General features: G+C 45.0%; 1 protein-coding gene across 2 annotated transcripts in view; it reads right to left on the bottom strand.

Annotated features, from left to right (window-relative positions):
• LOC143997540 (uncharacterized) overlaps nucleotides 1-25,837 on the bottom strand; it is a 306,212-nt gene that overhangs the window by 23,226 nt on the left and 257,149 nt on the right. For both annotated transcript variants that reach the window (XM_077493202.1, XM_077493203.1), the window contains exon 4: nucleotides 18,005-18,102. In XM_077493202.1, the coding sequence (XP_077349328.1) occupies nucleotides 18,005-18,102 (98 nt within the window). The remainder of the gene's footprint in view (nucleotides 1-18,004; nucleotides 18,103-25,837) is intronic.

Raw genomic sequence — 25,837 nt, 5'->3', positions numbered from 1 at the left:
CTGTTGCCTCATTACCTCTACTGGTAGTTTATGCCAAGCACCACCTACCCTTTCAGTAAAATAAACTTTCCTCTAGTTAGTTTGAGGTAACATTCACCTGTTCTCGATTTTGGTTTCATGATGAAAAAACTGCCCTCCTGAGCCTTATACACCCCCTTGATATATTTAAAGGATTCAATCATGTGTCCCCTTTCCCCAGACTGTGCATATTAGGTTCCTGAAGTTGCTCTTGATATGTTTTATCTCCCAGACCTCTCAATATTTTTGTTACCTGTCTCTGGACGTTCTATTTTAGCAATATCTTTCTGTAAGTGAGGTCTCCAGAACTGGACACAGTATTCTAAATGAGATTTCACTAAAGATCTATATAGGGGGATCCGAGCCTCCTTCTGGTGATCCATCTAGTGATGTATCCTAGAATTCTATTCCATTTTCCCACTGCCTTGCTCATTTTGAAATAATCTGAAATTAGTATCCCCAAATATTTTTCTTCTGTAGGGCTGGCTAATACTATATCCCCAATGTTGTACTTGGTCAGGGGATTCTTTTTCCTTAGGTGCAATTTTTTACATAAAAACAAAAACATTGAACTGTAGTCTCCACTGCTTTGACCAATCTTCCAGCAATGCCAAATCATGTCTCCAGGGATATCAATCCTATTACACAACTTTGTGTGATCAGCAAAAAAACAACTTGCCTTGCCCAACAATTAAATTACTTACATATAGATTAAATAGAACAGGACCCAGTACAGAGCCGTGTGGTACACACTAGTGACTGGTCTCTAAGTGAACCCTATTTATGAGCACACTCTGGTATCTATCCCTTTACTTTATCTATCCCTTAACTGCATATCCATTGAACCACCCAAACATCAAGTCATAGCTTGTACAACTTTTGTATTAGCGCATCATGTGGCACTATATCAAATGCCTTGCTGAAATCAAGATATGCTATGTTCACAGCACCACCCTGGTCCAAAACATTGGTAATATAGTCAGGAATATAATCAGATTAGTCTGACATGATCTGCCCTCAGTAAAACCATGCTGCTTTGGGTCCAGCAAGTTGTGTATTTTTAAGTGATCAATGATCCTTCTTTTCAGGAGCGATTCCATTAACTTGACTACAACTGATGTTAAACTCACTGGCCAATAATTGCCAGCTTCTACCTTGATGCCTTTCTTGTGAATAGGTACAATATAAGCCGTCTGTCAGTCATGGGGAACTTCTGTTAGAAGAGATTAATTAAAAATATCCCTTAATGGTCTAACAATTATATTTCAAAGTTCTTTGCTTTATTAAGCTTTAATCAAGCCAGTTCATCTGCTAACTCTCTAGAAAACCTAAACACGCAGGGATGCACCGAATGGGTTTTTTGGTGCCGAAACAGATACCGAAAATGAAAAATACACTAGGCCGAAAACCGAAACCGATACCGAAACAGCACCGGTACCGAAAATGACTGTTTTTAAAAAATATTTTTATACAGGAGGTGGTCAGAGACTGGGGACATGGTACAGGAGGTGGTCAGAGACTAGGGACATGGTACAGGAGGTGGTCAGAGACTGTGGACATGGTACAGGAGATGGTCAGAGACTGTGGACATGGTACAGGAGATGGTCAGAGACTGGGGACATGGTACAGGAGATGGTCAGAGACTGGGGACATGGTACAGGAGGTGGTCAGAGACTGGGGACATGGTACAGGAGGTGGTCAGAGACTGGGGACATGGTACAGGAGGTGGTCAGAGACTGGGGACATGGTACAGGAGGTGGTCAGAGACTGGGGACATGGTACAGGAGGTGGTCAGAGACTGGGGACATGGTACAGGAGGTGGTCAGAGACTGGGGACATGGTACAGGAGGTGGTCAGAGACTGGGGACATGGTACAGGAGGTGGTCAGAGACTGGGGACATGGTACAGGAGGTGGTCAGAGACTGCATGCATGGTACAGGTGGTGGTCAGAGACTGCATGCATGGTACAGGAGGTGGTCAGAGACTGCATGCATGGTACAGGAGGTGGTCAGAGACTGGGGACACGGTACAGGAGGTGGTCAGAGACTGGGGACACGGTACAGGAGGTGGTCAGAGACTGGGGACACGGTACAGGAGATGGTCAGAGACTGCATGCATGGTACAGGTGGTGGTCAGAGACTGCATGCATGGTACAGGAGGTGGTCAGAGACTGCATGCATGGTACAGGAGGTGGTCAGAGACTGGGGACACGGTACAGGAGGTGGTCAGAGACTGGGGACACGGTACAGGAGATGGTCAGAGACTGCATGCATGGTACAGGAGGTGGTCAGAGACTGCATGCATGGTACAGGTGGTGGTCAGAGACTGCATGCATGGTACAGGAGGTGGTCAGAGACTGCATGCATGGTACAGGAGGTGGTCAGAGACTGGGGACACGGTACAGGAGGTGGTCAGAGACTGGGGACATGGTACAGGAGGTGGTCAGAGACTGGGGACATGGTACAGGAGGTGGTCAGAGACTGCATGCATGGTACAGGAGGTGGTCAGAGACTGCATGCATGGTACAGGTGGTGGTCAGAGACTGCATGCATGGTACAGGAGGTGGTCAGAGACTGCATGCATGGTACAGGAGGTGGTCAGAGACTGGGGACACGGTACAGGAGGTGGTCAGAGACTGGGGACACGGTACAGGAGGTGGTCAGAGACTGGGGACACGGTACAGGAGATGGTCAGAGACTGGGGACACGGTACAGGAGATGGTCAGAGACTGGGGACACGGTACAGGAGATGGTCAGAGACTGGGGACACGGTACAGGAGATGGTCAGACTGGGGACACGGTACAGGAGATGGTCAGAGACAGAGGACGTGGTACAGGAGGCATCCCCCATTGCAGCCAGTGTGTCCCCATTGCAGCCAGCCTGTGCACTGTGTGCAGGGAAGAGAGCCGCCTCCGCCGCCTGTTTGATAACAGCGCCGGGAACATCACAGCTTTCATTTCAATTGCTGTGTGTTCCCGGCCGTGCGCCATCACACGCAGCCCCTCCCCCTTGTCCGGGCACTTTGATAGACAGATCATCCGTCCAATCCTGCGGATGATCTGTCTATCTAAGTGCCCGGACAAGGGGGAGGGGCTGCGTGTGACGGCGCACGGCCGGGAACACACAGCAATTGAAATGAAAGCTGTGATGTTCCCCGCGCTGTTATCAAAAAGGCGGCGGAGGTGGCTCTCCTGCGCTATGATGGGCGTCACCAGGGGCGGAGCCCCGCCCCCACCCAGGCCACGCCCCATTTCCGGCTCCATTATCGGCCGTTTTTCTCTTTCGGCAAATTGCCGAAAAGGGCATTTTCGGCCGATATGTTTCGGCGGCCGAAATTTCGGTGCATCACTAATTAACAGTCATTACTAGAACCAATACGATTACCCAACTATTTCTGAGAAGCATGAACAGAAGTAATTTTTTAAAAGGTTTGCTACATCCAGGACTCCCTCAACATACAGTCACAATAAAAAGTATGTGAACCCTTTTGGAAGGATATGGATTTCTGCACAAATTGGTCATAAAATGTGATCTGATCTTCATGTAAGTCACAACAATGGACAATCACAGTCTGCTTAAACCAATAACACACAAAGAATTAAATGTTACCATGTTTTTTTTTTTTTTAACACACCATGTAAACATTCACAGTGCTGGTGGAAAAAGTATGTGAACCCTTGGATTTAATAACTGGTGGAACCTCCTTTAGCAGCAATAACTTCAACCAAACGTTTCCTGTAGTTGAAGATCAGACGTGCACAATGGTCAGGAGTAATTCTTGACCATTCCTCTTTACAGAACGGTTTGAGTTCAGCAATATTCTTGGGATGTCTGGTGTGAATCGCTTTCTTCAGGTCATGCCACAGCATCTCAGTCGGTTTGAGGTCAGGACTCTGACTGGGCCACTCCAGAAGGTGTATTTTCTTTTGTTTAAGACATTCTGTTGCTGATTTACTTCTATGATTTGGGTCGTTGCCCTGTTGCAACACCCATCTTCTGTTGAGCTTCAGCTGGTGGACAAATGGCCTTAAGTTCTCCTGCAAAATGTCTTGATAAACTTGGGAATTCATTTTCCCTTCAATGATAGCAATCCGTCCAGGCCCTGATGCAGAAAAGCAGTCCCAATCCATGATGCCCCCACCACCATACTTCAGTTGGGATGAGGTTTTGACGTTGGTGTGCTGTGCCTCTTTTTCGCCACATTTCTTCCAAACAACTCAACTTTGGTTTCATCTGTCCACAGAATATTTTGCCAATATTGCTGTGGAACATCCAGATGCTTTTGTGCAAACTGTAAACGTGACAAGGGGGCACTCTTTACGTCTAGAGGAGAAGAGATTTCATCTCCAAATACGGAAAGGTTTCTTCACAGTAAGAGCTGTGAAAATGTGGAATAGACTCCCTGCAGAGGTGGTTATGGCCAGCTCAGTGGATTGCTTTAAGAAAGGCCTGGATTATTTCCTAAGTGTACGTAATATAACTGGGTACTAAAATTTATAGGTAAGGTTGATCCCGGGGAAAATCTGATTGCCTCTCGGGGGATCAGGAAGGAATTTTCTCCCCTGCTTTAGCAAATTGGATCATGCTCTGCTGGTTTTTTTTTGCCTTCCTCTGGATCAACTGTGGGTATAGAATTGGGTATATGGGCTGGTATATTATATATATATATATATATATATATATATATATATTTTTTTTGGTTGAACTGGATGGACTTGTGTCTTTTTTCAACCTGACTAACTATGTAACTATGCAACGTGCAGCAATGTTTTTTTTGGACAGCAGTGGCTTCCTCTGTGGTATCTTCCCATGAAATCCATTCTTGTTTAATGTTTTACGTATCATAGATTCGCTAACAGGGATGTTAGCATATGCAAGAGACTTTTGTAAGTCTTTAGCCGAAACTCTAGGATTCTTCTTGACTACAAGAGCACAGCGCAGACTGCTCAATGAAGTTATCTTTACAGGACGCCCACTCCTAGGGAGAGTAGCAGCAGTGCTGAACTTTCTCCATTTATTTTTATTTTTTTTAACAAATATTGACATTCTTTATATGTAATTTCTAAAACAGTGTGTGTTTGTGGAGCATTCACAATTGCCCAAATAGTATTCTAATGGGAATAATATAGCATAAAACTATGACAGAACAGGATTGCATACAGTTTATTTGATGTCCAGCAATATCTCATAAACCAAGGGCGAACCAAGAAAGCTGAGAAATTGATTACAAAACCTATAATATAGATTTTGCATAACCAAGTTTATTAAAACAAGAAAAAGTGCATACAAATTATTACATACAGCCAAGGTGTCACTGGTATCAGAAGGGTGTACAGTAAGTAGAGTACAGCCGGTTCAAAACCGGTGTCATGAATAACAAACATTTGTAAGAGGGAACAAAAACCAGGGAGAGAGTGGTAGCTGGTCCTGACCATGTGGGTCAGCCAGACCCAAACCAGAACACACAGTTAGGGGCAAACCATCTAACTGGCAACATAGATTCAAAGTGCCTTACGTACAAGTATCGGAGTCTTGTAACCAACGATCCCATATTTTGTCATATTTGGCCGGGCATCCCCTGTTAATATACACAACCTTTTTATATGGTAAATTATTATTGACCTCCGCCTTCCAATCCGCCAGCCCGGGGGGTGCGGGCCGCATCCACCTCCGGGCAATGACCTTCCGCACCAAAAACAAGGTCTCATGCAGGAACGTCTTAGCGTATTTGTCTATAGTATCTGGAAGTACCCCGAGTAGGCATTGTTTTGGGTCCAATGTGACCGGAGAGCCCATGTGATCGTGCAGGAATGTTATAACTTGCGCCCACAGGCCTTGTATTTTAGGACATGACCAGATTAAGTGAAAGAACGTACCCACCTCACTCCCACACATCTGACAAAGGGTAGATTGAGTGCTTCTGTATCTGGCAACTGGAAGGGGGGTGAGATACGCCCGGTGGATAATATAAATTTGGGTCAGTCTGTCAGCAAGTTTGGGTGAGACAGCCTTGCAGGATTCCAAAGCCTCATCCCATTCCCCATCCTCCAAAGGGCCCACCTCTCTCTCCCACCGGGGCCTGAGAGTATGTGCCAGTTTGGTGGAAGCAGGGGTAGTGAGCATGTCATAGAAGGACGAAGTTCATTTGCGGGGGTCAGTACTCTTGATTATGGCCATTAGTGCATTGGTGGCTGACTGCGGGATGGATTCTGAAAACTGAGCCCGGGCCGCATGTCTCACCTGTAAAAATCGGAAGAGTATGTAGCTGGGGAGTGAGAATTCTTCTCTGAGCGTGGCAAAGGTTTTAAGGGTTCCGTCAACAAACAATTGATGCATATAGAGAATACCATGAGTAGACCAAAGGTCTGCATCGGGAAGTTGTAAGAATTCTGACAGAGTTTTATTATGCCATAATGGAGTGTAATCATTATAGAGTGGTATCCCCAGCTTGACAGAAGCCAAGTCCCATATGCGTCTGTAATGGTATAACAAAGTCTGTGTTGTCCCCCAGGCCCGCCCCACCAAGGCCCATCGCCAGCGGGTAAATTGAATCTTCGGTGCGTCGAGCCCACCCCGGGCATAGCAGTTGGAGAAACCGCCCTCTGTCCGTTTTGTCTATATGGTACAGTTGGGATAATTGTGCCGCAATGTAATAAAGATTAAAATCGGGAAGGGCCATGCCCCCCAGGTCCGTGGGGTTTTTAAGCACCTGCAAAGCTAATTTATGTCTGTTGTTACCCCATACAAAGGGTTTAAGAAGGGCCTCAAGGGATTTAAAATGCTTCAAGGGTAAGTAAGTCGGGGAGTGCCAGAGAACATAGAGGATCTTGGGTAGCAGAACCATTTTTATGAGGTTTACCCGGCCCCAAACCCCCAGTGGTAGACGGGCCCGGGCCCAGGCCCGTAGTTTGGATTTAATGTGGGAAATTAGAGGGCTTAAATTTAAATGTATATAATCCGTTGGTGATCTGGATACGTATATCCCTAGGTACTTGATAATGCTGACTCGTTGTAATGGCAAACTGCCCTGAAATTCGGTCGGTGGGAAGCTGTCAAGTGGAAGAATTTGGGATTTCCCCCAGTTGATCTTTAGCCCGGAGAAAGTCCCGAACCGTTCAATTGTTTGGAGAGCCGCATGTAGAGAGGGGCCCGAGTCTGCCAGGTATAACAGTGTGTCATCAGCATACATGCCGATCTTTTCAGTTAGGGCGCCATGGCTCAATCCCCTGATCTCTGGGTCAGCTCGGATGGACACGGCCAAGGGTTCCGCGGCCAAGGCATATAATAGTGGAGATAGAGGGCAGCCTTGTCTCGTGCCTCTACTGAGGTCGAACATTCGAGATGGCCAGCCATTAGCCACCACCTTGGCCGTGGGCGACTGGTACAACAGTTGCACCCATTTAATGAACCGTGGTCCAAATCCATATCCCTCCAAGCAGCTCCAGAGATAGCCCCACTCCACTGAATCGAACGCCTTTGCTGTATCTAATGTCACCACCACCCGTGACCCAACTTCTGCGTGTGTAGCCTGTAGGTTAATGTAAAGTTTGCATAGATTAAAGGAAGTGTTACGGCCTGGCATGAATCCTGCTTGATCCACATGTATGAGGGACAGAATAACTTGATTCAATCTAAGGGACAGTACCTTGGCCAGTATTTTTATATCCACCTGTAGTAGGGAAATGGGACGATAGGATTCGGGGTAGCCTGGGTCCTTCCCCGATTTGGGGATAAGGACTATCGTTGCCTCCCGCATAGAGGGGGGCAGGGTGAAGTTTTCAAATAGGTGATTAAGTAATGCAAGCAGTTTAGGAGTTAGTAGGTCTCTAAATTGGGAGTAAAATTCAACAGGGAGACCGTCAGATCCAGGGGATTTGGATCTGGCGAAACTTGCGATCGCAGTATCTATTTCTTCCGTGGTAAGGGGTGCCTCAAGTGACTCTACTTGATCCTTCGTCAACTGAGGGAGGGTGATGCTGTGAAGGAAATTGGTCTGCATGTCCGTCGGGTCTGTCACTGTTGTTTTGTATAGATCTGCAAAAAATTCCCTGAACTTGGAGGTGACACTGCGGGGGTCTGTAATCCATCCACCCCCTGGGCCATGAAGGGTGATGACAACTGGGGGCCTGTCTTCGCTATGCACTAGGTATGCGAGGAGCCTGCCTGCCTTTTCCCCATACTCAAAGAGTTTCTGTTTAGTAAAGAAAAGCTTTTGACGAGCCTTCGTATACTGGAGTTGATTAACCACTCTACTCTGCATTTTAAGCTGAGTCGCCGTTGCTATGGTGGGATTAGCAGCATATTCACGTTCAGTGGAGACTAGATCCGTCACTGCCCTGTCAAACGCCCCAGCGGAGTCTGTTTTGATTTTATTTATGTGTGTGATCAGGGTTGTACGTGCGTATATTTTAAATGATTCCCATATTGCGGCAACAGATGCAGTGTGATCATTTTCCAAGAAGTACTGCTTCCATTGGGCGATGAGTTCATCATCCCCCGGGAGCAGTGAGAGCCAGAACGGGTTTAGACGTCATGGTCTCGGTGGTTTATCAAAAGGGATACTGAGGGTGATCCAATATGGGCTGTGGTCCGACAGTAATCTGGGGCAGAATGCAGTTTCGAGAATCCGCGGTGCCAGGGTGTGGGACACAAGTATAAAATCTATGCGGGACATAGAGTTGTGGGTAGAGGAGAAACAGGAGTAGGCACGAGTGTGCGGGAAGTTGTGCCTCCATGTGTCTATAAGATGAAAGGTGGAGATGAGTTTAGAGAATTTAGTTGTGTTGGCACTAGCGCCTGTCGCCTGTGTCGTCTGGAGTTTATCAAGGGCCGGACATAGTGTAGTGTTAAAGTCACCTAACCATATCGCCGGTACTGTGGGGTTACGGGACATAAAAGTAAAGCCTTCCAGGATCACTGTTACACTAAAGGGAGGAGGTATGTAGAAAGCCATAAGGAGAAACGATTCACCGTATAGCTTGGCATGGAGAAATACATACTGGCCGCTGGGGTCAGTTACAAGCTCACAGAGTTCAAAATGTACAGATTTGGCGATCAATACTGAGACACCCCGAGCGTGAGTCGTGTGGGTGGAGTGGTATGCCCGTCCAACCCAAGGGCGGCGAAGGGCCATTTGGAGTCTGCCCTCGACATGTGTCTCGACCAGCGCCACAACGTCTGCACGTTGCTTTTTGAGGAATGTAAGGGCGGCCGAGCGCTTAATTTTCTCACGCAGGCCCCTCACATTCCAAGTTAGAAATTTTATAGTTGCCATGGTGCTGTACAGGGGACACCACCTCGCCTCAGTGAAACATACATCCTGAGGTCTAGCGAAGAATATAGTTTGTAATAAAACTGAGGTACTCTAAACACCGTATAAGGCCCCCTTGCAGCATATATACATGTTCCCATAATCGGTTTCTGATAGCTTGTATGCACACTTGAAAATAGTAAATATAACAGCTTAACAATCCCCTCCCCCCTCCCCGCCTTACACCCACCCCAACTTGTGTAGGCATGATCCCTGAACAATTCTGAACTACCATCTGGGACAAACAGTAACTTCACATGTAAGGAGAAAATGAGGAACAATTTCAGCCACTGGGTCAAGTAGTGGCTCCGAGTCAGCCACCACCGAGAAGGAAAGGGATGGGGCCTAGTTATGCGCCCCCGTAGGTTAGTGTAAAAAAAAGGCAGTAAGACCCAGTTCCTCCGTTCATCTGCATAGTCATGATTCCCAGTGGATAGCGGGGCGTAAATTCGCTGCACTATGCAGGCGACCTGTAGGACCAGCACACCTCCGCAGCTCCGTGTGGCAGATAAGTGCGAACTTTCTCCATTTATACACAATTTGTCTTACCATGGACTGATGAACAGTAAGGCTTTTGGAGATATTTTTATAACCCTTTCCAGCTTTATGCAAGTCAACAATTCTTACTCGTAGGTCTTCTGAGAGCTCTTTTGTGTGAGGCATCATTCACATCAGGCAATGCTTCTTGTGAAAAGCAAACCCAGAACTAATGTGTTTTTTTTTTTTTATAGGGCTGGTCAGCTGTAACCAACACATCCAATCTCATCTCATTGATTGGACTCCAGTTGGCTCTTGGAGAGCTCATTAGTCTAGGGGTTCACATACTTTTTCCACACGCACTGTGAATGTTCACATGATGTGTTCAATAAAAACATGATAACATGTAATTCTGTGTGTGTTATTAGTTTAAGCAGACAGACTGTGATTGTCTATTGTTGTGACTTAGATGATGATCAGATCACATTTTATGACCAATTTGTGCAGAAATCCATATCATTCCAAAAGGGTTCACATACTTTTTTATTGCAACTGTATGTGTTGTGCCTAGTTTTCATTTTAGCGATCCCATTGTATTTTTCCTTCTATTGCATTCCTTTAATAGATTTAGCAATTTCCTCTTTTTGTGCTTTGGCAGCACTGATAATGTGTTTGGCCTTTTGTCTATTTTTATACTCCTGTCAGCTACACTCCGTTTCCATGAATCTTCTATATGCCGATTTATTTTTCTTTTACTAACCTACTTCTCTCTTTAGTGAATCATATTGTTTTTTTCTTCCATTTATTCTTACTAACTTGCCTGACATAATCTAGTTGCTTCCAGGGTGGTAGACTTTAATAGTGCCCACTGATTACTAACTCCTGTCATTTTACTCCAATATTTCAATTCATTTTTGAGAAATGTCCCCATTTCAGCAAAATTGGTCTTTTTTAAATATAAAACTTTTGTTTTTGTATAAGGCTTTTCAGTTCTTGTTTTAATATCAAACCAAAACATTGGTGATCACTAGAAACCAAATTCTCTCCCACCTCAACCTCAGACAGTCGATCCCCATTTGTCAGCACTAGGTCGAAAATATGGTCATCTAGGGTTGAGATTTTTTTATGAACTATTTTACAGAAACCCTATTCAGTGCTTCCATTACATTCCTGCTCCTGCTTGTACTAGCAGTTTGAGAATTCCAGTTAATGTTAGGCATGTTGAAACCTCTCCCTTCATTGTCATTTGAGTTATCTCGTCATTCAACAAGTTATCTGAATCTTCAGTCTGTCCTGGGGGTCTGTATAATACATCAATTCTAAGGGAAGATCCCTCTCTGGTTGGAAGACAGACCCAGAGGGTTTTGAGGATGTCATTTGTTTTTCAAAGGAACGTTAGCATTATGCCATTTTTGACATACTGTATATGGGAACGCCACCTTCCCCTTTTCGTACTCGGCCATCCCTGTAAAGTGTGTTCCCTGGTATAGTTATTTTCCAATCATTTGAATTCTTGAACTACGTCTCTAATTGCAACAAGGTCCAAGTTGTCCCTAGACAGAAGAGCTGTCAGCTCATAAAGCTTGTTGTCTAAACTTTGAGCATTAGTGATTGTTATAGGAATTCCAGTTATTTATTCATAGCCCAGCAACAGTCAGTGTGCAGAAATGGTACAGTGAGCTGAGGTACTACAGAGTGCTGTAGTTACCTATTGCTAGCCTATTGGAATGAAAGTTTTCCTGATAGGCAGGCAGATTTGGAGACCATTATATGGGATTATTATTGAGATCCCCATACTTGAAGATCATTCTTGGGATTTCAATTATTTGCTCATAGCCTATCAACAGTCAGTATGAAGAAAAGGTACAGTGAATTGAGGTACTCTAAAGTACTATAGGTACCTATAGCCAGCCTATTGGAATGAGAGTGGTTACCTGATAAGCAGGCAGATTTGAAGACCATTAATTAGGAATATTGAGATCTCTACATTGGAAGAATATTCTAGGGATGTCAGTTATTTATTCATAGCCTAAAAACAGACAGTGAGAAGAAATTGTACAGGCAGACATGATTGTAGCAATTTATCCTGCAACCCCTGAAGTTTTAGTAGCCAGTTCCACTGTCTATTGATTAGGTAGGGTGAAGCAGTGTAATGTTTAATAACTCATTTAGCAATCCTGAAAGCTTTTGGTACTCTCACTACTATATCATAGAGGTAATTGTCCGATAAATAATTTTCACAAATCAGTTATTTTATTGCCATGGTTTAGACAATTGATTTTACACAATTTGGATAATCTTTGCCCCTCTTAGTTCTTGCTTTGCAGACAAAATCCCCCCTTTTCTTTGGTTGCAGTGTAGGGACATTGTATAAGTATTTTGTCTCTCTCTGATTAGGAGGGGCAGGTGTAAGTTTTTAGAGCAGAGCTCTCTTCACCTCTTTTTCCTCTCAGATTAGGAGGGACGTGTGCAGAGCTCTTTTTACCTGATATAATTACCGACCATCAACCCTTGTTCAATCTAAGACTTACCACACACCTATAGATTATCTGCAGATTTTCCATGATCAAATGGAAAAAGTGGAACAGATTCCTCCATCTACGCTGAACTGTGTGGATGGAAGAATCTCCCACTGGCCCAAGCTTCCATATCTTGCTAGTCGGCCCCGCTGGCTCTCACAATACCATAACAGTCTGATTGGGTGCAGGCATTGTTTAGGTTGAGAGCCAGTGGGGCCGACTAGCAAGATACTGAAGCTTGGCCCAGTGGGAAATTCCTCCATTCACACAGTTTAGCATACATCTGTTGCACTTTTTCCATCTAACCATAGAAAATCTGCAGATAATCTATAGGTGTATGGCAAACTTAACTCTCCCTTGAATAAAAAACAAAACAAAAAAACAAAAACACACACTTGTTTATATACAATTTATAAAAAAATCCTCAATACCAGTGGTGTTTGGTGCGTAGAAAAACACACCCTAGTTAGTGTTGAACATTTTTGATTCCTGCAAAGGTAATTATCATTGTACTTGTAAAAGGCATTTGTTGAACAGTATGTGTTTTAATGGGCATAAACATGGGCTGCATATAGATCAGTAAAAAGAAAACAAAAAAAACACAGAAATCTGTTTTGCTGGCCAGTATTTTTATGTACATACGTGTCTACACTCCACTCCCTTGATTAAAATAAAGCTAGAAGAATTTTTACATGTATAAAGAAGAAACAAAAATTATGAGCAAGTGCTATATAGTCACATTGTCTGCCCCAGGAATGTCTGATGTTCAGTGTGTAAGTACCCTGTGTATGCACATATTGGCATGTGTATGAAAACCAACACAGACTAAAATAAAAACTAAAAATGGAAATTCCCGCTTTATCCAACACACAGATGCAAAAAAAAAAAAAAACGCTTTTGTAATAGTTTAACCACTTGCTTACTGGGCACTTAAACCCCCCTCCTGGCCAGACCAATTTTCAGCTTTCAGCGCTGATGCACTTTGAATGACAATTGCGCGGCCATACAACACTGTACCCAAATGACATTTTTATAATTTTTTTCCCACAAATAGAGCTTTCTTTTGGTGGTATTTAACCACTTGCCGACCGCCGCACGACGATATACGTCGGCAGAATGGCACGGGCAGGCATATGGGCGTATATATAAGTCCCTGCCTGCCCGCGGGTGGGGGGCCCGATCGGGCCCCCCCCCGGTGCCTGCGGCGGTCGGCATTTCTTCGAGAGCGATCCGGGATGAGGGGGCGGCCATTCATTCATGGCCACCCCCTCGCGATCGCTCTCGACGAATGGAAATCCCCCGTGACATCACTTCCTCTCCTGTAATGTAAACACAGGAGAGGAAGTGATGTATTCTCTCCTCCGTGTCGGTATTTTCCGTTCCGACACGGAGGAGAGCGGATCGGTGAGTTGCACCAACACTCTACACACACAGTAGAACATGCCAGGCACACTCACACCCCCCCTTTACCCCCCGATCACCCCCCCAATTACCCCTGCCCCCCAGTCACAGTGACACCAATGTCATTTTTTTTTTTTTTTTTTTTTTTTTTTGCATTGGTGTCATTTGTGACTGTAATAACTGTTAGGGCAGTTAGAGTTAGCCCCCTTTAGTTCTGATGTACCCCCCTAACCCCCCCAATAAAGGTTTAACCCCGTGATCACCCCCCGTCGCCAGTGTCACTAAGGCTGGGTTCACATTGCAGCGGTTTATGAGAACGAATGTGATTCGCACCGCACTGCAGTGCAAATCACATCCGATCTCTGTGCGATTCGAGTTCAGCCATTCGCCGCACCCGCCGCACCCGCCGCAAATTCGCACGGGACCCTTTTTTTGGCCCGCAGCAGAATCGGATCGCATGGGTGTTCACACCATGCGATCCGAGTTTGCAGATCGCACTGCGATATGCGAACTGATCTGGGGGTGTCAGTAACATTTCACTGACACTCCCAGCAGTTCGCATAGGGCAGTGTGAACTGCCGCCGGGAGGCATGCGATGCGGGAACCCGCCGCGGATTCGCGGCGTTTCCGCATCGCTCCAGTGTGAACCCAGCCTAATAAGCGATCATTTTTCTGATCGCCGTATTAGTGTCACAGGTGACGCTAGTTAGGCAGGTAGGTATTTAGGTTCGCCGCAGCTTTTTATAGCGCCAGGGACCCCCATATACTACCGCATAAAGCCCCCTGATTGCCCCCTAGTTAACCCTTTCACCAGTGATCACCATATAACTGTTACAGGTGACGCTGGTTGGTTAGTTATTTTTTTATAGTTTCAGGGCACCCGCCATTTATTACCTAATAAAGGTTTAACCCCCTGATCACCCGGCGGGTGTCATTTGTGACTAATAACTGTTAGGGCAGTTAGGGTTAGCCCCCTTTAGTTCTAAGGTACCCCCCTAACCCCCCCAATAAAGGTTTAACCCCGTGATCACCCCCCGTCGCCAGTGTCACTAAGGCTGGGTTCAGATTGCAGCGGTTTGAGAACGGATGTGATTCGCACCGCACTGCAGTGCAAATCACATCCGATCTCTGTGCGATTCGAGTTCAGCCATTCGCCGCACCCGCCACACCCGCCGCACCCGCCGCAAATTCGCACGGGACCCTTTTTTTGGCCCGCAGCAGAATCGGATCGCATGGGTGTTCACACCATGCGATCCGAGTTTGCAGATCGCACTGCGATATGCGAACTGATCTGGGGGTGTCAGTAACATTTCACTGACACTCCCAGCAGTTCGCATAGGGCAGTGTGAACTGCCGCCGGGAGGCATGCGATGCGGGAACCCGCCGCGCATTCGTGGCGTTCCCGCATCGCTCCAGTGTGAACCCAGCCTAATAAGCGATCGTTTTTCTGATCGCTGTATTAGTGTCACAGGTGACGCTAGTTAGGCAGGTAGGTATTTAGGTTCGCCGCAGCTTTTTATAGCGCCAGGGACCCCCATATACTACCGCATAAAGCCCCCTGATTGCCCCCTAGTTAACCCTTTCACCAGTGATCACCATATAACTGTTACAGGTGACGCTGGTTGGTTAGTTATTTTTTTTATAGTTTCAGGGCACCCGCCATTTATTACCTAGTCTCACTAGTGTACCCCTAAATTTAGGGGTGTCTACTTTCCAAAATGGGGTCATTTGGGGGGGGTTTGTGCCATCTTGGCATTTTATGGCCTTCAAAACTGTAACGCCCTTAGAAAGCCTGAAGGCGGTGCTTGGTTTTCGGGGCCCCGTACGCGGCTAGGCTCCCAAAAAGTCCCACATATGTGGTATCCCCGTACTCAGGAGAAGCAGCAGAATTTATTTTGGGGTGTCATTTCACATATGCCCATGGCATGCGTGAGCAATATATCATTTAGTGACAACTTTGTGAAAAAAAAAAAAAAAAAAAAAAAGTTTGTAATTTTCCCGCAACTTGTGGCAAAATATAAAATATTCCATGGACTCAACATGCCTCTCAGCAAATAGCTTGGGGTGTCTACTTTCTAAAATGGGGTCATTTGTGGGGGTTTTGTGCCATCTTGGCATTTTATGGCCTTCAAAACTGTAATAGGTAGTGAGGAGTGAAGTCAAATATTTACGCCCTTAGAAAGCCTGAAGGCGGTGCTTGGTTTTCGGGGCCCCGTACGCGGCTAGGCTCCCAAAAAGTCCCACATATGTGGTATCCCCGTACTCAGGAGAAGCAGCAGAATTTATTTTGGGGTGTCATTTCACATATGCCCATGGCATGTGTGAGCAATATATCATTTAGTGACAACTTTGTGAAAAAAAAAAAAAAAAAAAAAAAGTTTGTAATTTTCCCGCAACTTGTGGCAAAATATAAAATATTCCATGAACTCAACATGCCTCTCAGCAAATAGCTTGGGGTGTCTACTTTCTAAAATGGGGTCATTTGTGGGGGTTTTGTGCCATCTTGGCATTTTATGGCCTTCAAAACTGTAATAGGTAGTGAGAAGTGAACTCAAAAATTTACGCCCTTAGAAAGCCTGAAGGCGGTGCTTGGTTTTCGGGGCCCCGTACGCGGCTAGGCTCCCAAAAAGTCCCACATATGTGGTATCCCCGTACTCAGGAGAAGCAGCAGAATTTATTTTGGGGTGTCATTTCACATATGCCCATAGCATGTGTGAGCAATATATCATTTAGTGACAACTTTGTGTAAAAAAAAAAAAAAAAAATTTTTTTTTTGTCATTATTCAATCGCTTGAGGCAAAAAAATAAAATATTCAATGGGCTCAACATGCCTCTTATCAATTTCCTTAGGGGGTCTACTTTCCAAAATGGGGTCATTTGGGGGGGTTTTGTACTGCCCTGCCATTTTAGCACCTCAAGAAATGAGATAGGCAGTCGTAAACTAAAAGCTGCGTAAATTCCAGAAAACGTACCTTAGTTTGTAGATGTGACAACTTTTGCGCAAACCAATAAATATACAATTATTGACTTTTTTTTTACCAAAGACATGTGGCTGAATACATTTTGGCCTAAATGTATGACTAAAATTGAGTTTATTGGATTTTTCTAATAACAAAAAGTAGAAAATATCATTTTTTTTCAAAATTTGCGGTCTTTTTACGTTTATATCGCAAAAAATAAAAATCGCAGAGGCAATCAAATACCATCAAAAGAAAGCTCTATTTGTGGGAAGAAAAGGACGCAAATTTTGTTTGGGTACAACATTGCATGACCGCGCAATTACCAGTTAAAGCAGCGCAGTGCCAAAGTGTAAAAAGACCTCTGGTCATTTACCAGCAAAATGGTCCGGTCTGAAAGTGGTTAATTACAGCTGGGAGTTTTATTTTTTGCTAAACAAAAAAAAGATGCAAAAAAAAATATTTAAAAAAAAATTATAAAATTTTGCAAACAGGTCATTTTTCTCCTTTATTGAAGTGCGCTGATGAGGCGGCACTGATAGGCTGCACTGGTGGGCACTGATAGGCTGCATTGGTGGGCACTGATAGGCTGCACTGGTGGGCACTGATAGGCATAGTTAAGGCGGCACTGATGGGCAAAGATGGGCACATATAAGATGGCACGGATGGGTGGCACTAAGGGGCACTGATAGGTACCACTGATAGATGGGGCTGATGGGCACTGATAGGTGGCTCTGATAGGTGGCACTGCTGGGCGGCACTGCTGGGCACTGGTAGATGACACTGATGGGCACGGATATGTGGCACTGGGGTGCAGCACCTTTGTTGAGGCAGATTGTGGGCACTGTTGGGTGGCACTGTGGGCACTGCTGGGTGGCACTTATTTTTTAATGAGGTGGCACTGGCAGGGGGCAGGTGGGCACTGGCAGGGCTGGCCGTGATCGGGGCTGATGTCCCGATCACGGCCGCCGGTGATCGGCTCTTTTTTTTTCTCCTCGCACTGTCAGCGCGAGGAGGAATAATAGCTGATTACCGGCTCTGTTGTATCACATGATCAGCTGTCATTGGCTGACACAGCTGATCACGTGATAAGGGGTCGGGATCGACCCCTTGCTCGGATCAGTGATCAGGCGAGTCTCATAGACTCGCCGATCACAGAGCACGCCGCTCGTGCACGGGACGACGTCAATAGACGTAGTCCCGGCAAAGGAGGTCCGCACTGTAGCCGTCATTCGGCTATAGCGCGGGTCTCAAGTGGTTAAAATTAGATTAGCAAATTTTCCACACTTACAAACAAGACCTATTCTCTTTGAAGCAGATACCTTATAATGTCTGTAAGGGTTAATATCTTCCTGTGTAGAGTCCTGAGAATACAGAGGACTGGGACATCTCTCTGGAGTATTTCTGTTACTGGTTCCATCTGTAGAGAACAAAATAGAAGACATTTATAAGCAGCTATGCAATCAACAATCAGCTAACAATATTTCTGAAGTCCAGAAAGACAAAAAAAAGTGACCTGCAGTTCACAAATTAGTTTTTATACAGTAGACACGTCCACTGATTTGCAAAGACCACATCGTTTAGGGTAAGTGGTCTGAAGATCACATCATACACTTGTCAGAAATGATGAGAAAGGTGCCTGGCATCAGTTTATAAGGGAGGGGGACAAAAACAAAATCAGGCTTGGTTACAATTTTCAAGTCCTTCCACATGTATACCTTCCATTATTACTTACGTGTATTTTATAAAAATAAAATCTAAATTTAAAAAATATAACATGATCTTACTCTGTGTCAAGGAGATAATGTAAGAGCGGGTTTACAGAAGCTGGATACAATTAAACAAGTCACAGATAGTAGGTCTTTTCAAGTTTGAAGACTACAGTAAAGCTGGCTTTAGATCGATTCCCTGGTATGCACACTACCAGCATGGAGGAATCTCCAGTGCAAGCTACTGTATATAGGTAGCCCCAGCTGCCTGAATACAGTGGTACTGTGGACCGTTAACTGCATCAAATTAAATGCAAAGTTCGGCTGACAATATTCCATTCCGTACAGCTGGTTTGTAAATTTACGTTGCCAAGGTAGGTGGGGTTTGAATGGATACCCATGGCTCGGAATTCAGTAGCAGCAAATTAGACAAAATTCCAGCCTTCAAATTTGCATTATAAGAAGGCGCTGAGTGCTGCCTGCAAATTGAGAAGTTTTTAAAATGTTGATAAGCTTATTTACATCAAGCTGCTTTTTTCGAGTTTTTTTTTCCCTTTAAGATATACAAGGTGGTATCAAAAAGTTTTGAGATTAGCTCTGTTTACAAGTACTCTAGGTTTACACCTTTAGAATAGTCCTCTTGCACAGCAATACAGCACTCTGTGTCCCTGCCACTTCTGGAATGTGTCCTGGAAGGCTTCTTTTCAAAAAGAGTGTCAAGACCTTCTGCTGTTCAGGATGGATCTTCACAATGGTGTCAAAACAGCGACCTTTGAGGTGCATCTTCAGGAAAAAGTTCGCAGGAGCCAATTCTGGCGAGTAGGGTGAGCGCAGAAGTGAAATCATGTTTGTGGCGAGAAACTCACATGTGAGGGGAGCTCGGTGACACGGTGCATTGTCGTGGAGCATCCAGTTTTTTACACGCCATAGATCTGGTCGCTTTCGCCTAATGTACTCCCTCAGATGCCTTAAAGCCTGGCAATAGAACTCGCTATTGATGGCCCCTGGGGATGAATTCTCAATGCAAAATTCTGTGAATGTTAAGAAAGATGAGCATGCATTTGGTCAAGCTGCGGACCTGCCTAGCCTTTTTTGGTCAGAGAGATGATTGGCTCTTCCACTGTGTTATGTAAATGGAAAGGGAGGTATGGAACAGTTGCTGAAGCTGGCTTCCTACATCCACAAGGAAAAATGGACCATCTCAAAACCAATGAATAGGAACAGACGTAAAATAAAATAATTTTTTTAATTAAATATAAAAACATATAATTACACAAATCAAAAACATGAAGAAAAAAAAAATGGAGGAAGGAAGGTCGATACAGTATACAGGTACTTGTAGGCTTCCAAATGGATTGCAGGTTATGGAAATTGCTCACAGATTTATACAGTCCTCTACCAGTTTTGCTATCAGAGGATCAATCTACAAGGTTAATAGCGTATATGAAATTCTATACAAAGAATAATACAAGAAAATACATTTATATTGAACATTAAAAAAAACAGCTATATAATGGATACAGCAAAATCCAAGCGCATCTGCTTACCAATGAGTCCATGGCCAGAGGCACACTTGAGTCACCACAGGCTCCCCCTGCGGCGGACATGGGGGATTTATGTGGGTAGTGGTATATCTGAATAGATATGTATATAAAATGAGATTATATTGGTACCGGGCCTAGGGAGGTTTTGAGAAGAGAAGGGGAGAGAAAATGGGCTAGAAAGAGGGAAAGGAAAGCAGATCTCCCATAAGACAGGGGTAGGTAGATCATCACACTGTAGGATATCAAGGAAAATTGTTGGCGATTCCTGCTCTGTCCATCCAAATAGGTAACAGTTCAGTCAATCAGGTCTAAAGATACAGAGCAAACACACGGTATCATCGGGAAAAGACATCCCACAGAGCGTCAAGAGACAGCAAACAGCCAATATCAGGAGCTGTATAGGTATCTGGTTGATGGTCGGTCAGTGCTTCCCCCTTGGGCAGAAAGGTCCGTGATGCTCATCAGCAGTCAGTGGCCCCCTTAAGAGCTCTCCAACCCAGAAAGTGGCAAGTGCCGTCGGCACATAACATCACCGGGTCTCGCTGCCCACATTGCGCATGTGTGAACCATGTTGAAAAGCAAACGCGTGTCGTGTGTGTCAAATGGGGCGGGGAGCCCAAACCCACAGCGATACAAGTGCGGGTGGCTTGCTGAAGACAAAACTGCCCCCCAAGAGGGGAGTCACATGTCTGGCAGTACAAGGAAAAAAAACAACAGAGTGTGCAAAGCCATGAGACTCAGAGGCCGCAGCAGAACCCGAATGCAAAATATAATATAAACCACATTAGATTCCCAACACCTAGGATTAATATATAACTGTCCAGGTCACCCCTTCTTGGGCACTGATGATCCACCTCTAGGACCAGAAACCCAACTGCCATTGGGTCAAACCTATGATGATGTAGTCCAACATGGCAGCCAACAGTGGTTTGCTTGCCATTACTGGAATAGTATAAGTGGTCTCCAATTCTTTGGCGAAATTCGAATAGTTTTATCCACGTAAAAAGTTCTGCATTTGCAGATAATTAGGTAAATCACTCTAATTGTACCACAATTCGAGGGGGTGCCATTAGGTAACTGGTATTTGGTACCCTCAAGGATCCAGGGGCAGTGAGAGCATTGGCCACACTGGAAGGCTCCACATGGTGCAGCTAGGGATCATTCTGGAATCTTGTAATGACTATTAGTGAGGCAGTCCCTAAGAGAGGAGGCAATCCAGAACACAAGTTCGGGAGCAGGACTTGCATGTCTTAAGCACGTGATGGTCAGTGAGGAGATGCCAATGATTGGACACAATCTTTCTCAGTTGCTGATGGTGGGCAGAGTATCTTGTAATGAGCATTACAGTATCAGTTTGTTGTGGTTTGGGAGTGTTGTAAAGCAATGGGTCTGAATGATGCCAATGAGTTTAGGCTGGGCTTCAATGTGAGTGGACATGTGCTGGATTAGCTCCTAACCTGACCTGTTTATTGCTAGCCTGACATCAGCTGAAGGCAGTTATACCATTGTAGGTGGCTGGAAGATGGGACGTGGAGCATGATTGCTGTGGGGATAGAGGGAGAAAGAGCAGAGAGAGGGGAGAAAGAGCGGTGAGGTGTTTTGATGTGCTGTGCTGAGTTGAGCCGAGCTGGAGGGAGACCAAGGTGAGCGGCTGCAAGTCGCTGTAAATGCCAGCGTGAATATTTGGCAGGTCTCCCACAACCGAACCCAATGCTCGGTATCCTGTGCCCTGAGCTCTATGATTTGTGCGCTTGGTGCTTAGTGCTCTTAGTGATCTGTGTACTACACTACAATGCATGATTTGGAGTGGAGAAAGGGGAGGTGTGGTGAGTGATTGGAGATCATTTTCTTGACCTGTTTGAAAAGAACTCTGTGGAACTGTGCTGATTTATATACAGGAACATTGCGACTGTATTCGTGAATTTTTGTGACTATTTTTCCTTATTGTTTTTGCTTGCAAAAAGTTTTGGAGCATTTAAGTTGGTCGCAGTGCTTGAAGTATTTGAAATGCCGATTATGGGCCCTGGCATTTGGGGTAACGGTGCTCTTTGTGAGCTGTATGCCTGGAGACCCCTGAGGTGGTGTTACTTTTATTCAGGTCCATGCCCCCCCCCCCCCCCAAAATACACAGACTCTGAATATGTGCATGCCATATTAGCAATAGTGAATGAATCATACTGTTGGATGCTAATGTCATCAACTCCAGCCACCTGTCTGTTGTGTAAATAAGTCTAGTCTGGCTTGTAAGAGTATTCCACACATTGCTGTTTGTGCTAATTAACCCCGTGTTGATGTTTATAGTAATGTGTATTGAATAGTCAGTCAGTGAGCTAGGAGACAGTGTCTTGCCCTGAAAAGTCTTCTCTAAGACAACTAGTCTGGGTCAATGATCAGATAAATTAGCTCATGCTAATTGGGTTAGGTTTCAGTCAAGATCTCAAATAAAAGGCTATTCTTGATGTACTCCAAGACTGGTCTTGTCTACTTCTTGGGGGTTCCTATAGCCAGATCCATGGGACTCGTGTTCCAGGACTTAGGAAGCGGTATACTGACAGAAACACTCAAGCGGAGTGTGGGGGATAGGATCCATCACAGGGTTATACATAAGTTGGTGCATGTGGACCAATCAGGTTTTATACCGACTGGGTTCACAACAGCAAACTGGAGAAGAATCTTTTTAAACCTACAGATACCTTTAAAATTCCTACCCCAGATATATCAAGCCATGCGTTTAGACATAAGGATGTGTGGTAGCAATACAGTCCCATTACGATTTATTCATCCTTGCTATAGCTTCTCCTCTAGGATTCTTTAAAACAGATCTACTTATCTGATCAACTCCGTGCATGCCAGGGAAAGAAAGAGAGCGAGGAAAAATGCTTTTTCTGTCTCATTCCGTTGTATCCGTGCTCTAATGTGTGTAGACTGATTCTATAATCAATGTTGCTCACAGATGGAAACACTTCACTCAGCAGGTACATATATCAACAGGATAAAAGCAAAACATCAAAGGCTTCCTCCACATGTCTATGCGAGACTCTCCTTGCCGGCATGTGTTTATCCCCACATTTTTGAACCATGCGACTTTTCCAGCGTGCTGTTTCACATGTGCAAATGTCGTATGCAATTGAGATAGTCTGTGATATATTATTCAGTTTATCTTGCGGAGATAATGTGTGTCTACCCAGCGGATCCACCACTATCTTGGGAAGGTGCCTTCCGAGTTCCCACCTCAGATGTTACCAAGCAATGCATTCAACATGGGCATATGTGATAAAACTACAGTCCTATTATGGTTTATTCAACCATGCACTAGCTTCCCTCTAGGACACTAAGTTCAAATCTGCTCAGCGGGAACACACAGCCACAGAGTACACACCAAACATCAGAGGCTTCATCCATCTATCTATGCGAGACTCCCCTTACCAGCATATGTTTGTCCCCACATTCACGTTGTTTGCTTTCCCCTATATAAATGTATATTACACAGCAGAGACATTGTGAGATTGATAATGTTACCGTCCTTTTCTCTGCTGTGTCTCTCTCCTGCTGGTTTCCTGCTGGTTCCGGGCTCCAGAGAATCTCCTCCGGATGTCTCCGAAGTCCTGATGCATGGACGGGGGTATCAGCTGTACGGGGGAACGGGGGGGGGGGCGACCGAAGTGCTGTGGAGGCTGGGAAGTGCTCTGTTCCAAGGACTGCGGGATGTTGCAACACCGCACCGAACTACCGCCCCGTGGGCTCCCGCATGGCTGGGCTGGGATCTCTCACCTCCCCGCTCCAAGCCATGTCCTGCTTCTTGTTCGTCGGTGCGGTGTGCTTAGCGCTGGCAGGCCCCTCCCCTCGGGCAGACGCTACGTCCTCTCGTCACACATCCGCTAAGATATTGATAGATCCGTTGAATAGATACATATTGTCTCCGCAACAGAAAAACGGAATAATACAAGACAGACTACCTCAATTGCACATGACATTGCACATATTAAACAGCACGGTGAAAAGTCGCATGATCTGATTCTAGGGATTTGTTCTCAGATCAATACGTATTTTCCCCCGGACTCAGCATATCTTTTTTTTTAAGGGATCTGTCTGTCCTTAGCGGAGAATAGAGATGAGTTCCTAAATGGTTGTATCTACCCCCCCCCCCCCCCCGGATAGATATAGATATTTCTATTTATTTTTTTTGTGATGTAAGTTTGAATAAGACATAGTGGCCAATTCCCACAGCCTGTCTATTATTTCTCTCCGTACTAGGCCTGGTACACAAAGATAGCATGGTGCTAAAGACTCTCGATAACATATCAGGGCGATTCTTCAGTTCCGAGGTTCCACAGGCCTCTGCCTAGGGGAGGGTTGGCGCACCCAAAGGTTGCCCTTCGTCTGAGCAAAACGCCTCCCCAGGATATGTATTCCTACCATTCAGAGGGGGTAATAACTTGGGGAAGCTGTTAAAGAAAAAATAACGGGGTGCAGTATTAAATTTACTGAGAGAGGAAGTCAGCTTCGAGGGACCCCCGGGCGGTTTGCCAGTGGAACACAGGTATATAGTAGGAGGTAGGCTGATAACCCCTAAGTAAAATTGGGGAGCAAAGAGATAAACAGGATTAACAGCCACATAGAAGGCGAATCGCAGGAGGAAGCGACTTCAACGAGGATCTAGGACCAAAGGGAAAGAGTCATCGGGGTGCTAGGTTCCATATAAGTTTGAAATAGATTGAAACATGAGTAAATCAGCGAATAAGATGGCGAAAAGTGGAGCCTCACGAAATTTAAAAGATAAGAGCCTTGATACGACGATTCAACAGTATATGACACAAGGAGCAAGCCCCAAAGAAACGGGATCGGATAAAAGACAACCAGCCATTCTAGATTACAAGAAGGGATCAGGCAAACACAAGGGCGGAGGAGCACAGCAAGCCAGTGAGGACACAATAATAGATAGTGATCGGGAGAGTAGCAAAATGGAAGAACTAAGGACAGAAGATCTCCCACCCTCAAAAGGAGAAATGGCGGAGATGCTCTTAAAATTAGAGAATGCAATTAAAACAGATATCAGGGGACTTCGAGAAGATCTAGGAGGACTATTAGAGAGAGTAGAAGCTACAGAAAATCGTATAGACCTCCAAGCCTTAGAGCTTAACAAAGTAAAAGATCAACTAAAAATATTACAACAAACACAAAGGAACACGCTCTATAAATTGGAAGACCAGGAGAACAGAAGCAGAAGGCAAAACTTGAAATTTCACTCGATCCCGGAAACAAAAGGTGAAGATTTAAGATCAATACTAAATAGCATTCTCTTCCCCTGCTGGGGAAATGAGACGGGAGCCCCCCTAAGGATCGATAGAATTCATAGAATCGGTAAAGCAAGATTCGGAGATATGGACAGACCGAGAGATATAATAGTGCGGTTCACATTTTTTGATGAAAAAGAAGTAATATGGAAAAAGTTAAGGGGAAAAACCCCACTTGTATATGAAGGTAGAGAAATACAGATATTCCCAGACATTGCACCCGAGATGCTTTTAAGGAAAAAACTTCTGAAACCCCTGTTAGTCGAATTGCAAGCTCAGAACATTAAATATAGATGGGGTTTTCCTGCTTGCTTAATAGGGAACAAAGATGGTAAATCGGCGAAGCTGAGTTTCCCGGAAGATCTGGAAGATTTCTGCGAGAAATTGGGAGTACGCCCGCCTGCACTTCCGGGTTGGCAAGAAGAAATAATTGGGTCAATGTAGTGGGGGGGATAAAGGGTCCGGGGAAAGGAAGGGGGGTGAAGGGGAAGGAAATAAGGAAAGATATAGATTAAAACAAGGATGTGGAATATAATACCTCCCGTCTTATGGGAAGAGGCGGGAGAGGCGCAGGCGAAAAAGCCCCAGACCCTCATAACAAATAGATT

This window comes from Lithobates pipiens, unplaced genomic scaffold (genome assembly GCF_037356315.1).
Source record: "Lithobates pipiens isolate NorthernLeopardFrog02 unplaced genomic scaffold, aLitPip1_a1.2 Scaffold_19, whole genome shotgun sequence".
NCBI classification, from domain to species: domain Eukaryota; kingdom Metazoa; phylum Chordata; class Amphibia; order Anura; family Ranidae; genus Lithobates; species Lithobates pipiens.
This window is presented reverse-complemented; position numbering and strand designations above follow the sequence as displayed.